The sequence below is a fragment of the Nyctereutes procyonoides genome, unplaced genomic scaffold (assembly GCF_905146905.1).
Source record: "Nyctereutes procyonoides isolate TBG_1078 unplaced genomic scaffold, NYPRO_anot_genome, whole genome shotgun sequence".
Classification (NCBI taxonomy): Eukaryota; Metazoa; Chordata; class Mammalia; order Carnivora; family Canidae; genus Nyctereutes; species Nyctereutes procyonoides.
Genome location: NW_026575031.1, coordinates 7,522,019 through 7,535,961, shown reverse-complemented (window position 1 = coordinate 7,535,961; position 13,943 = coordinate 7,522,019). Strand labels below are relative to the sequence as shown.

The window sequence follows — 13,943 nt, the reverse complement described above, 5'->3', positions numbered from 1 at the left end:
TCCATACCTCCTCTGTCCTTCTATCCAAACTGGCCTCAAGAATTCAAAGGTCACAGTTCTGCTTTAGAGCTCATAATCTAGCAAGGGCCAGAAGCCAAGCGGAGGGCACCAGACTAGGACACACAGCATCCTCCATCACCAACGACAGGAGCCCAGGTTGTAAATACTAGTTCTGAATGCCAGAGGAGAGGTAACAGGGAAAACCTAGCTGTCTCCCTAAATGAGTCAGGATGCATCAGGCTGAGGACTATCCAGAGCTGGCTCCAGTCAAGCAGCAGAAAGAGAAAAAGCAGAAGCTAAGCAGAGAGGCTAGGAGTCAGCTCTGGAGGTGTTGCTGGAAAGATACCGGGTCTGAATGGCAGGCAGGTTGAGACAGGAGCCCGGAGAGGTGGCATCCTTTGGGAGTTAGGCAGGAAGCAGGGTATGCATTCACTATTTGTGCATGCATTGTCTGAGTACCAGGGAGGCTGAGAAATCCAATATGGCAGAGCCTGGGGGCTACACTGGGGTGCCTGGAGCAGGATGCACAGTTTAGATCAACCAAGCAAATATCCATGCTTACTTCATGTGAGGCCTCCAAGGTGGATGGGACTGTTTCTGCCTGGAGAAGCCTGCAGGGTGGCCCCACCTTTTTGCTCACACCACAGGACTGAACTTTGCGTCGAAGTCCTGGTCTTGCTACCTCTCTAGGGGCTCAGGCTTAGAGTCCACAGGGTTCTAGAGATAAGAGATGCTGGGTTCAAGGAGTCAACATTTTTTATTAGATCCACTAAGTCCCAGGGAAGAGCCCTAGGCCCTTGACCAAGCTTCAAGGCTCATCACCCTTAGATTCAGTCTCATCTTTCCCCACCATGCCTCACTCTCAGTCCAGACTTGGCTGTTGGAGGGCTCCTGACTCCTGCTTTCCCTCTGGCTCCCCCCCAGTTATTATCTCGAATAGAGAATCCTTCCTCCTTCTGGGGACACTGAGGCTCAGGAAAGGGCACATCCACAAGCAGTCTAGCCTGACGCACTCCTCCATTGGGTGCCCTGAGGCTGGGCTCAGGGGCAGGTGCACTGGCCTGCATGACTGCCTGTGGGCTTGCCTGCCTGGCTTCCTCAGTGCTCTTGGCCTCCATGCGGGGGGCAGTAGGCAGACGTCTGATGCTCCTTAAGTTCAAAGGCATCGTGGCCTTCCCTACGGAGCAGAGACAGATAGGTCAGGGATCATAGGTGGCCCTTGACTTCTCTCAGTGGAAAAGAACATTCCACCTGCCCTCACCGGAAGCAGCGGGCACAGTAGAGGTCCCCGTCACAGTCAGCGCAGCGCATGGTGGCATCCTCATTGCAGATGCAGCACCAGGGGAGCTCTTCTTCCTCAGCCTCAGGCCTGGTGGTCACGGCCTCCACCTGCCAGGACCAGAGAGGAATGGGGAAAGTAAGGTGTGGGAGATCACTGCAGGACCAGATGGCTGTGGTGGTGGCCAGGGGTTTTTCTCACCTCAGGCTCTGCCCTGCAGGACTGGGCCCGAGCTCGGACAGCAGGCTCCACAGGGATGTTAAAGCCACTTGCCTCATCCAGGGCAGCTTCTTCAGTGAGCTGTGGACAGGGTGAAGAGGTGCAGCTCCCTATTCCAGGCCTAGACACTGACCCTCTTCCCCACGAATAATCCCATGTTCTGTGGCCTTAACTTCTCAACTCATCTCCCTTTATCTGTTGCCTGTGGCTACTGATACCCCATCTCAAGGGGCCAGTGGGCAGGGCAGTGGGGCCCCAGCCAGAATATGAGCTGCAGAGTGGCTTCAGCATGAGAGTGGAGGCAAGGTGAATGGGGCGCGGTAGGTGGTGGGGCAATGAGACAGGGACAGGACAGGAGGTGGTCAGGTGGGTAAGGCAGGGCCTACCTGCTGCAGAACTCTCTGGATGGCCGTCTCCTCATCCTCATCACTGTCTGGGAGGTGATAGTCCTGGAGGGTCACTTGGAGGAACAGGTACGGGGGGGGGGGGAGGAGTAATGTGTAGAGAGTTCACCTCAGTAGCTGTACTTGAGCCCCCAGGAGCTGATTTGCTTTCTAGTGGCACTTGTTCCAGAGCTAGGCAGCCTCTGTCACCACTGATCAGATCCTGCCCCTCCCTGCCCTACCCTTCAGGGCTAGAGGACAGGAGCGGAAGACAGCTCCTGAATGGACTGAGGGTCCCCAGGCCCTACAACTGCTATGTATTCCTTTTCCATTTCTTTGCCCCAGTACCTTCCTTGTGGCTCTGGGCAAAGCTTGAGAGACCTCTGAGCACAGGAATTCCCAGCACCTGGCTAAGCGTGGCAGGGAGTAGTCATTTTATAGAGGTTGGCCTGGGGGTGTGAGTGGGGAAGCCTGCCCGATGGACACAGTGAGCTGCTACTTCCAGCCTCTACCTTTGTCAGGGTCTTGTCCCTGCAGTACGGCCAAGCGCTTGGCGAGCGCCAGGATCTTCTCCTGCCTTGTGTTCTCTTCCCGCAGCTCAATGGCTGCTTGGGCCAGCAGCCTGCTCTTCTCCTCTTCCAGGGACTGAGTGGCCTGCCCCTTGGAAGTAGCACTTTGGCCCCCGGGGCCCCCTCGGTTGAGGTCATTCTGGATAGAGGCAGCTGGAAGGAGAGAAATAGGGAGGCAGAGACAGTCCAAGATCTCTCATCAGAAGCCAGTGAGCCCATTTCTGAACTTCCTTTAAAAATCAGAGGTTAGGGGGGGATCTCTGGGTGGCTCAGTGTTTTAGCGCCTGCCTTTGGCCCAGGGCACCATCCTGGGGTCCCGGGATCGAGTCCCATGTCAGGCTCCTGGCATGGAGCCTGCTTCTCTCTCCTCCTGTGTCTCTGCCTCTCTCTCTCTCTCTGTGTGTCTATCATAAATAATAAATAAATAAATATTTAAAAAATAAAAATAATAAAAATCACAGGTTAGGGATGCCCGAGAGGCTCAGTGGCTGAGCCTCTGCCTCTGGCTCAGGGTGTGATCCCAGGCCAGGATCCAGTACTGGGTTCCACATCCCACACTGGGCTCCTTGTAGGGAGCCTTCTTCTCCCTCTGCCTATGTCTCTGCTTCTCTCGCTCTCTGTCTCTCATGAATAAATAAATAAAATCTTAAAATAAAATAAAAATCATAGATTATCAGTTTTTTTGTTCAGCACTAGCTCCTGTGGTTTATATTACAAATAAAATGAATCTTTCCTCCATTTTTCCAAATACAAAATACTAGTAATCTTAGGCATGTTTTTTTTTTCAACTACATCCATCTCTACTCCTGATATTTTTACATGTTGCCCTTAGAGTGGGTATTCCATGGTATGAGCATCACTGCCCAAGATGAGGACACAGGGAAGCTAAGCCTCAGCCAGCCTCTCTGCCTCACAGGCTGGACTGCATATTTACAGAGAGCAGCACAGAGAGGACACAAAGATGAAGGCTAGGCAGGAAGAGCTCTACCAGAGTGGCTGTGGCTTTGACATGGTCCCCTTTAGCTAAGCATTTCAGAACCAGAGGTTCAAAATCAGATAGCTTTGGGTTTGAGTCCCAGCTCTGTCACTTAATACCCATGACCTCGGTCAAATTCCTTAAGCTCACTGAGCCTCAGTTTTCTCACTTATAAAATATAGATAATAGTATATACAAGATTATGGAGGACATTCAATGTGATTATGTCTCTAAAGCAGGGTTTCTCATACTTGATTCATTGATATTATGGACAGGATAATTCTTTGTTGTAGGGACTGTCCAATGCACTATATGATGTTTAGCAGCATTCCTAGCCTCTGCTCTCTGGATGCCAGTGGTACCCTCTAAGCTGTGACACCAGAGAGTCTCCAGATATTGTTGTATGGCCCCAGAGGGAAAATCATCCTTGGTTGAGAATCACTGCTCTGAAGCATTTGAACAGAACTGTCCAACACAATTTTTTTTTATAACAACAGAAATGTGGGCAGCCTGGGTGGCTCTGTGGTTTAGCGCCGCCTTCAGCCCAGGGCATGATCCTAGAGACCCGGGATCGAGTCCCACATTGGGCTCCCTGCATGGAGCCTCCTTCTCTGCCTGTGTCTCTGCCTCTGTGTGTGTGTGTGTGTGTGTGTGTGTCTCATGAATAAATAAATAAAATCTTAAAAAGAAATAACAGATATGTTCCATATCATGGTCTGTATTTGTGCTGTCCAAGACTGTAGTTTAATAGCTCTTGAAATGTGGCTGTACCACTGAGAAACTGAATTTTATTTATTTTTAAAGATTTTATTATTTGAAAGAGAGCACGAGCGCATGAGTGAAGTGATGGACAGAGGGAGAAGTAGACTCCCTGCTGAGCAGGGAGCCTGATGTGGGGCTCAATCCCAGGATCCTGGGACTTGAGCCAAAGGCAGATGCTTAACTGACTGAGCCACCCAGGTGCCCTGAGGAACCAAAGTTTCAATTTCATTTAATTATTATTAGTTTTAAGTAGATCCCACCCCCAGTGTGGAGCCCAACACAGACTTGAACTCACAACCCTAAGATCAAGACCTGAGCTTTGAGATTAAGAATCAGATGCTTAACCGACTGAACCACCCTGGTGCCCCAAATTTCACTGAATTTTAATTAAATTTAAATAACCTGTTCATCATCCTTATCATCATCATCACAGAGAACATTCACTGAACACTTACTATGAGCCAGGCAGGGCCTTAAGTGCTTATTAGATGATCTCATTTACTTCTTGTGATTTCCCTGTGAGATGGGTTTTACCACATATGCCTCCATTTTATAGATGATGATAGTGATGCTTAGGGCAAGTAACTTCCCCAGGGTCACAGAGCTAGTTTAAGTGGTAGTATAAGAAATCACTGTCTGATTCTGAAGCCCACACACTTATCTGTGAGGCTTACACTGGCTCCTGTTGGAGCAAACCATGGTTTACAATGTTGATTGTTCTCTGATTTACATTTGTATCCCAGAGAGTGGGCAGCAGGGTTGTTCCCACTTGGGGAAAGAGTGGGGGGCAGGTCTCTGGGGGATTCAGGTGCAGAAGTTACCTGGGCCTCCTCGTTCTGAGCTCTCATCAATAGCCACCTCCGCTGCCAGCTGTGTCAGCAGATCCTGTGCCTGCTGGGCTTGGGTCCTGGTGTCTGGTGGCTGATGTGCCTGCTCAGAGGAGGGAACTTCAGTGGGGAGCAGGTTAGGGGGAGGGCAAAACTGTGAGGTGCAGAACAGTCTAGGTTAGGGGTGGATGCTGAAGAGTTCCAAAGCTCAGGGAAAGGGGACTAATCTTACACTCCTTCCTGCCCCACCCCTTCCTACTGCTTGTCCCTGGTTCCTTGGCTTGAGGCTCAAGAGGTGAGGGTGGGAGGTTTTGCCAATGTATCTGGGCTTCTGCTAGGCCCTTAGCCTAGGACCCCTGTACCCCACAAGCACCTACCAGCTGGGAGGTCTGTGAAGGCAGAACTCTGCCCTGTAGTGCAGCAAGCCGTGCCTCCACCTCCTGGGTGGAAGGGATGGAACCCTGGGGGTCATCCCTCAGTGCAGCTAGCCTGGCTTCTATCTCCGCCTGTGAGGCCACTGACTCTGAAATTGGTATAGAGAAGACTTGTAAGACCCAGAGGAATCCTAGTCCCAGGAGGCCTAGATGGTACCTTTTAGGTCACCCTGTCTGCCCCCACTCACTGGGCTTGTTCTGTTGGCGGAGCCGTGCTAGGCGCTCAGCGATGACTTGGTCTTGCTGGATCAGTCCCTGGCTCTGAGGAGTTTTGGGCTTCCGCTTGGCTTCTAAGGCTGCCACGCGCCTGGCAGGGTATGAGATAAGGTTCTTGAAGAATGCAGAAGGAAGGGGTGAAGGCACCTACTCACCGTTTCCCATTCAAATAATTTCTAGGCATCCAGGGAGGCCTCCAATGGACAATATTCTGTAGTCCTCATTCATGTCACCCTGCAACCCAATCCAGCTAACTAACCAGAGGGTCTGGCTGAGAAGACAAGGTCTACCAAAGACCTTGCCCAGTCTTCTGGGGAGAGGGCTGATGAGCTACTTTTTGAGCCCAAGAGGGCAGTCAGGAGGCTGAGAGATAATATTCTCCTGACCTTGTGCTCATTTGTTCTAGAGGCTGGGAAGAGAGTCCTACTCTTTGGCTCCTTTGTCTTTTCCCCATCCCTATTTGCCTCTCTGTCCGTTCAACACTTACTTCTTATAGTTCTGAGGTGGTGACCACTTGGAGGCATTGGCAGGAGAAGATCCTCTATAGAGAAGAAAACTGGTATCAGAAGTCCTGCCATCTGCCAGTCAGTACCTCCCACTCCAAACACTTCCTGAGCTGATCTCTAGCCACAGAGCACAAAGCTGTGTGGGCTGGCCAGCTGCCTGGTACCATGCTTGGCTAAACTCTTGCCCATGTCAACTTCTCACCTGGTCAGGACCTCATGGCACTGCTTGCAGACTTTCTGCTGAGTATTTCCAGTCCGGGGCACCGCTGCACTGAAGCTAAGGCAGCCAGAACAGAAGGCCCGGCCACAATTCTTACAGCCGTACTATAAGAAACATGAAGTAGGGGATCCATCTCTCACCCGCCCCTGCAGGCTCCTCCCTGGGACTCTCCAAGCACACAGAGAGGGAAGACACTAAAGTTGTGACCAGCTGCTGGGAGGAGGAGGAGTGGGGCCCCTAAGGCCTGAGGAAAGACAGGGGTGGAGGGTAAGGCGATTCCTCAGTCTCCAGTCTTTTATTCAAATCAAGTAAAGCTGTATGCAAACTTCCCATGTTTTCTATCCTGTCTTCAATTCCCCGACACTGGGGTGTAGAAAACAAATAGGTAAAACTTCATGCTGCAGACCACTGACTCTTCAACATAGGAGAATCAGAGTGCAGAGCTCTACCTTTTCTGCCTTAGCAAAGATGGAGGATGGCTTGTCTTCAGTATAACAATAGCCTCCATTTATTAAACACTTATTGTGTGCCAGGCACTAAGTTCAGTACGTAACATTCATCAGCCGACAAAATGCTCACAATTTATGCACAGTAGTTACTCAATCCTGATGACCACCATTATTATTCCTATCTTAGGGTCAGAGAGGTTACATGACTTGCTCAAACCAAGGTCATTCCATGGATAAGACAGCTGAGCTCAAACCTGAACCCTGACCACCCTGATTCCAAAACCCAGGTTTCAAGTGCTACACGATCTGCCCCCCTAACTGTGCTATTCATTCATTCACTACGGTACCTATATCCTGGTCACAACTGAGCAGAGGAAGCTCACTAGGAGAATTTAGGGGCCTGTGCAGAAGACAAAAAGAGACGTTGCCATGTGCCCTGGGAGCAGGACGAAGTGCAGTAATCTAACTCAAGAAACCTGGTAAGGGCAGGCTGTGTGATGAAGATTTCAGGACGGAGAGTAAGGGGCACGGTGTGATGGAGAGTAATCGCAGGGTAGTAACTAAGACTGGGCTGCAGAGGAGCAGTGTGGAGAGAAGGAAAGAGCTGTATCTCATACACTTGGTGGACAGAAAAGCCTACCTTTCTAGAAAGGGCAGAAGGGCGGTTTCCAGTTTATAGGGTACTTTCACCTCCAGCACATCGCTGGACCCTCGTGCCAACCCCGAAAGCGAGGGAGCGCTAGCCCCATTTTATAGAAATGGAAACTGAGGTTCAGTGACTTCATCAAAACCACACTGCTGTAAAGGGGCCATAAAACCAAGTCTACTGACTGCAAGTCCTGTACTTTTCCTCCACGCCCCGTCCTCCCTGGCCCTTCGAGCCCGCGGGGAGAAGACTCGCCTCCTTCTTGAAGAGGGTAAACTTGACAGCACAGCCGTAGCACCTACTCTCCATTCTCGTGGCCGGCGCGGCGACGCAGGGTCCACAAAACCTTGACCACTCCAATCAGGTCCGGGTACCCTTGGACTTTCACTAAGTCCCGCCCCACGCCCCACGCCCCCAGCGCGTGCTTGCCGCGGCCTTGGCAGGAAAACCGCGATCTGCACACTAGCCCGAGAGCGGGAACGGCGGGCGCGGAGGCTGCTGGGAGGCGTAGTTCATTCACGGCTACTTCCTTCCCTCAGAGGCAGTCAAGCCCGATCCAGTACACATTTCCCAGGGGGCTAAGCGCCATTCAGTCCGTTTGGGGTGACAGTCCCCGGGAATCCTTACGCACGCTTAGACTCTTGGGAGTTGTAGTACGAATCCAGTCAGGGTTGGAACCATGGCGGTGGCCAAGGAGCTCTTACAGATGGACCTGTACGCGCTGCTAGGTATCGAGGAGAAAGCGGCGGACAAAGAGGTGAGAAGGTGGCGAGGAGGGCCGAATCCGACCGGCCTGGAGGTTCTTCCTGCCTTGGCGCCTCGACAGTCCTGGCACCCGCTTTCCGGGTTTGGGCGAGCTGTAGGCAGGGAGTGAGGGGCGGCCCGAGGGCCTCAGAAGGTGGTTTCCCATACATTTCCTAGATGGTCTGAGGGTCTCAGAGGAATTGGGGTGTACAGAACGGAGGCTTCTCGCACGCGGGGCTGTGCTTTCCCTCTGGCCCTTGCGGAGGCAGCTGGGTGAGCCTGAGAGGGAACCCTAGTCCCCTCCCCGCGCCTGCGCAGTGTCAGTCTCTGAGTCTGCCTCTGCCTTTTTTGTGCCTCGAGGTACTTCAGGTAGTCACCCCCTTGAAGGCTGGCTTTGCTAAGAGCCTAGGGCGGAAAAAAGGCCTGTCTCAAGGCTCCTCTACTCTCTTTTCATCCCTTTCTTGGCAGTGTGACCTGTGACTCTGCCATCCCTGTTCTCGGCCTGTTGTTGCCCCGTGAAAAAGTGCTAATGGGCTCAAAGCCGGAGGATCAGAAGAGTAAAGGCAGATGGCCTGAAGTTCCTCGGGAAGGTGTTGATAAAGATGCCAGGGAGTGGGATACTAACCGATTAAGCTCTAATTAGGATTTCTGTTATCTTCCCCTGGATAATGGTGGAGGTTGTAGCGGTGTAGGAAGGGGAGGCAGGTAATTCATCAGATGAAAATTAATGCTTACGAATGTCCCTGTACTTCATGGGCTGAGTGAGCTTGTGAGAAGCAGCAGCTCTGGGCAGAAAAGCAAGGAGACAGATAGGGTCCTGAAGGAGAGATTGCTGGAAACCTGCACAACACTGTCCCAGGCAGCCGCAGCTGAAATCAGAAGTGGTTCATGGATGTGTACAGAGCACCAAAAGCCTCTGCCATACCTGTCTCATAAGTATTAAAATTTCAGTATTAATAATGCCCAACACCTATATAGTGCTTATAGTGTGCTGGGCACTACTCTGGGTGCTCTACATTTGTAAATTGTTAAATTTGTTCTTCATTAATAGTGAGAAATTACCTTGGAGTTTTTGCACCAAATATGCCAGTGTGTTGGAATCCTGAAATTGGAACTTCTGAGGAAGGCAATTGGGAGCCTTTGATCTGAGTCTATCACTCAGAGGTGGAGGGGGATGGATGAGCTGCCCCTAAGGGAGTTGGGTGAGACCATTGTTTAGCCAAGAGACCAAGGTCTAAATGGGCCAGTATCCAGTTTTCACTCAGATGAGATAAGGAATATGTGAGAAGACTCTTTATAAAGGGGAAAAGGTGCTGTTCCTACCTGTTAGGAGGGGAGGCACAACTATAATATAAGGGAGAACATAATAAATTCCTTAAGAGGGTTACAGACAGAGTTCTGGGAGTGTTCAGAGTAGGGTGAGGTGGCTTCTAGTTTGGGAGAAGGGGTGGGGAAAATAGAGAAGGCATCCGAAGCCTTAAAAAACAGGCGGAGTTTGGGTGTGTGGAGATGAAGAAAGGATATTCCACTATACTATCTGTATAGTCCAATTTGCCTAGAGCATAGGCCAAAGAAGAAAGGGTAAAAGAAGATAAACTTTGAAAAGTAGATTGGAACCTTTGCATACACTGGCTAGCTTCATGGTAATGGATACTTTTTGGTAGAGAGCAAGGGAGACCCAGGCCCTGGTGTCCCCTCTCCTTGGTCCCTTGCCTGTCCCATTCTAGGGGTGCTGGAGGACTGTCATATATAGAGCATATACAAGGAAGGCCTTCTAAGCTTTGGTTGTATGGTCATATAGTCTAAGGGTTATTTTGGGGTCCATGGAAAGGTGACACAAATTGAGTAAACCCTGAAATCATGTATAATATTGTGTATTCATATTTGAGGAGAGGAGTTAATTCTCACTCCAAAAAGGCTAAAGAAGCCATGGTCTAGGCCAATCTTGTATTAGTGATGGTGAAACAGAAGCTCAGAGAGGTGCCCAGTGGGGAATCTGCCTCTCCCTCTCCATCTGCCTCTCCCCTACTCATTATCTCTCCCTCTTTCTTGCTCTCTCTCTCAAATAAATAAAATATAAAAAAAAATTTTTGTTGATGAATGAAATAGTGGCTTCAGAGACCACTACAACTTGACATGAGAGTGAGGAGACTTGGGACAGTCACTGCCTCTCTTAGGGGCTCACTGTCCTCAAATGTAAAATGAGGGAGTTGGGCAAATTCTGGCCTCAGGGGTCAAATGGCCCATGACATGTTTTTGTAATAAGCTGTGAGCTGAAGAATAATTTTTACATGTTTAAAGGATTGTAAAAAACAGACTTAACTCAATAGTAAAAAATCAAACATGATTAAAAAATGGGGAAAGGGGGACGCCTGGGTGGCTCAGTGGTTGAGCGCCTACCTTTGGCCCAGGGCATGCTCCTGGAGTCCCAGGATCGAGTCTCACATTGGGCTCCCTGCATGGAGCCTGCTTCTCTCTCAAACCTATGTCTCTGCCTCTCTGTCTCTCTCTCATGAATAAATAAATAAAATCTTTTTTTTAATTATTTTAATTTTATTTTATTTATTTATTTTTTTAATAAAATCTTTTCAAAAAATGAGTAAAGGACTTAAATAGACGTTTCTCCAAAGAAGATACATAAATGGCCAATAAGTACATGAAAAGATAGATGTTTAATACCACTAATCATTAGATAAGTACAAATATCTTAAAACCACAGTGAGATACTACTTTACACCCATTACCATGGCTATTAATTAAAAAAAAAAAACCCGCAGAAAGTAATAGGTGTTGTCAAGGATGCGGAGAAATTGGAACCCCTATGCATTGCTGGTGGTACATCTGCTGTGGAAAACAGTGTGTTCAGGGACCCCTGGGTGGCTCAGTGGTTGAGCATCTGCCTTCGGCTCAGGGCATGATCCTGAGGTCCCAGGAACAAGTACCATATTGGGCTCCCTGTGGGGAGCCTGCTTCTCCCTCTGCCTGTGTCTCTGCCTCTCTGTGTCTCTTATGAATAAATAAATAAAATCTTTTTTTAAAAAAGGAAAACAGTATGGTGAGTCCTCAAAAATTTAAACAGAATTATATGATCCAGTATATACCCAAAAGAAGTGAAAGAGACCCAGATAGATACTTGTACACCCATGTTTGTAGTAGCATTATTCACAATAACTAAAAAGTGGAAGGAACCCAACTGGCCACCTCATATTCCTCTTCTGTGAGTTTCCTCAAGTAGTCAGATTCATGAGATAGAAAATAGGAATGGTGGTTGCTGGCAGGAATGGTGGTTGCCAGGGGCTGGGCAGTGCAGGTGGAAGGAGGAGTTAATGTTCAACTGGTATAGAGTTTTAGCTTTACAAATGTAAAAAGTTCTGGAGACTAGTGGCAATGGTTGCACACTAATGTGAATGTACTTAATAACAGAAATATATACTTAAAAATAGTTAAAATAGTGGAGTGTCTGGGTGGTTTAGTTGGTTAAGCATGTGACCCTTGATTTTGACTCAGGTCATGATCTCCGGGTTGTGAGATCCAGCCCCACATCGGGACTATGTGCTGGGCATGGAGCCTGCTAAAGATTCCCTCTCTCCCTGTCCCTCCACCCTGCTTCCCCACCTTGCTCTTGAGCCCTCTCTCACTACCAAATCAAATCAAATAAAAAATGGTTAAAATGGTAAATTTTATGTTATGTATATGTTATTTTTTGATTTTTAATTTTTTAAAATTAAAATTAAATAAATATATAATAAAATATATGTATAATATATATATAATAAAAATTTATATATTTTTTTAGAGAGAGAGTGTGAGTGAGCTGCAGAGAGGAAGGGCAGAGAAAGGGAGAGAGAGAATCCCAAGCAGGCTCCACGCTTGCCTGACACATAGCTCAGTCTCATGACCCTGAGATCATGACCTGAGCCAAAGTCAAGAGTCAGAGGGTCAACCAACTGAGCCACCCAGGCTCCCCAGTTACAAATATTTTATAATGAAAACAGCCAACTAACCAAACCAAACCAAAACCAACCCAAAGAAGAATGTTTAACAAAGACCATATGTGGCCTCCTAAAATTTTTGGCCTTTTGCAGAAAATGTTTGCCTATCCCACCTGGAGTTAGGGGAAGTTCAGTTCCACCTTTCTGTACATTGAACTACCCCTTCTGCCATCCTCCCAGCGCAGCAAACCTAGGAGGCCCAGAAGTAGGTTAAAACACCACCACTGGTAGAAATTTAAAGACTTGGGAATTCCTAGGTAGACATTTTTGTCCACATTCAAGCCTCAGGAGATAGGCAGGGCACGGTATGATCATTTTGTAGAAAAGCCTTGAGTTGAGGATTTGATGTAGAAATGCTCCCAGGAAGAGGATCGTGCCCTGGGAATTCAGTCCCTTGCTAGAACCTGAAGCTATGGGCCTGATTCTTACATGCTCATGTGCACGTGCCTCTGTGTGTGTGTGTATGTGTGTGTGCACACATCGTGCACACACATGCACGATCCCCTTTTCCCCCACATTCATTCATTAACTCTGTGTCTGCTGCAGCAGCGCCCCAAGGCCTGCCAAGATGAAGAGCAGGTCATGAATTAATGCCGTTTGCAAACCCCTAAGAAATTCTGAATTAATCTCAGGGATTATCCAGGTTCCTGCAGTGGCCTTCTAGCCTTCTTCCTAGTTCTGCTCTTGCCTCCTTGAGCCTCTTCACACAGCAGCCAGAGTGAGCCTTTAGAATGTGAATCAGGGAACCCTGGGTGGCACAGCGGTTTGGCGCCTGCCTTTGGCCCGGGGCGCGATCCTGGAGACCCAGGATCGAATCCCACGTCAGGCTCCCAGTGCACGGAGCCTGCTTCTCCCTCTGCCTATGTCTCTGCCTCTCTCTCTCTCTCCCTGTGTGACTATCATAAATAAATAAAAAATTTAAAAAAATGCTTTTAGAATGTGAATCAGATTGTGTCCCCACTGCCCCAATGTCCCAGTGGCTATTCCTCAATCTTAGAATGAAACCTGAAGGCCTTCCCTGGCCAGTGGGGCTCTTGTTGCCTTTCCTCTATGTGCTCTACCATCCTCCCCTTACTCACTAAGCTCCTGTCATCTCAGTCCTCCTGTAATTTTTTTTTAATTGTGCCAAAATATGCATAACATAAAATTTACCATCTTAACCCTTTTTGAGTGGACAATTCAGTGACATTAAATACATACCCATTGTTGTGCAATAATCACCACAGTCTGTCTCCAGAATTTTTCCATGATTCCACACTGAAATTCCATACCATTAAACATTAAATTCGTCATTCCTTTCTCTACTATTCTACTTTTTTTTCTCTGTGAACTTGACTATTCTGTGTACCTCGTGTAAGTGAACATACAAATATCATATATTTGTCCTTTTGTGTCTGGCTTAATTCACTTAACAATCTTCTCAAGGTTCATCCATGTTGTTGCACATATTAGGATTTCCTTCCCTTTTAAGGTTTTTTTTTTTTTAAATTTAAGTGGGTTTTTGTTTTATTTATTTTTATTTATTTATTTGTTTGTTTATTTATTTTTAAGTAATTTCTACACCTGATGTGGGGCTGGAACTCACAACCCTGAGATCAAGAAGTGCATGCTGTCTCTCTCTGTGTCTCTCATGAATAAATAAATAAAATCTTTAAAAAAAAAAGAAGTGCATGCTCTGAGCCAGCCAGACACCCCCTTTTTAAGTTTAAATAATATTTCAT

The 13,943-nt window shown here is 48.1% G+C and overlaps 2 protein-coding genes across 3 annotated transcripts in view; one reads left to right on the top strand and one right to left on the bottom strand.

Annotated features, from left to right (window-relative positions):
• Positions 1-699: 699 nt before the first annotated feature.
• On the bottom strand, positions 700-7,878 carry ZFYVE19 (zinc finger FYVE-type containing 19). Its single transcript, XM_055316649.1, has 11 exons — positions 7,742-7,878; positions 6,374-6,495; positions 6,153-6,206; positions 5,638-5,756; positions 5,393-5,538; positions 5,010-5,118; positions 2,394-2,603; positions 1,885-1,958; positions 1,481-1,579; positions 1,262-1,389; positions 700-1,177 (listed from the first exon to the last, which is right to left on the bottom strand). Exons 1-11 carry the CDS (start codon positions 7,793-7,795, stop codon positions 1,099-1,101), a joined length of 1,194 nt encoding a protein of 397 aa, XP_055172624.1. The 5' UTR covers positions 7,796-7,878; the 3' UTR covers positions 700-1,098.
• Positions 7,879-8,094: 216 nt separating this feature from the next.
• DNAJC17 (DnaJ heat shock protein family (Hsp40) member C17) overlaps positions 8,095-13,943 on the top strand; it is a 42,765-nt gene continuing 36,916 nt past the window's right edge. For both annotated transcript variants that reach the window (XR_008663310.1, XM_055316650.1), the window contains exon 1: positions 8,095-8,243. Coding sequence is in view for 1 of the 2 variants with exons in the window: in XM_055316650.1 (XP_055172625.1) it covers positions 8,166-8,243 (78 nt within the window). In the remaining variant the exon portion in view is untranslated. The remainder of the gene's footprint in view (positions 8,244-13,943) is intronic.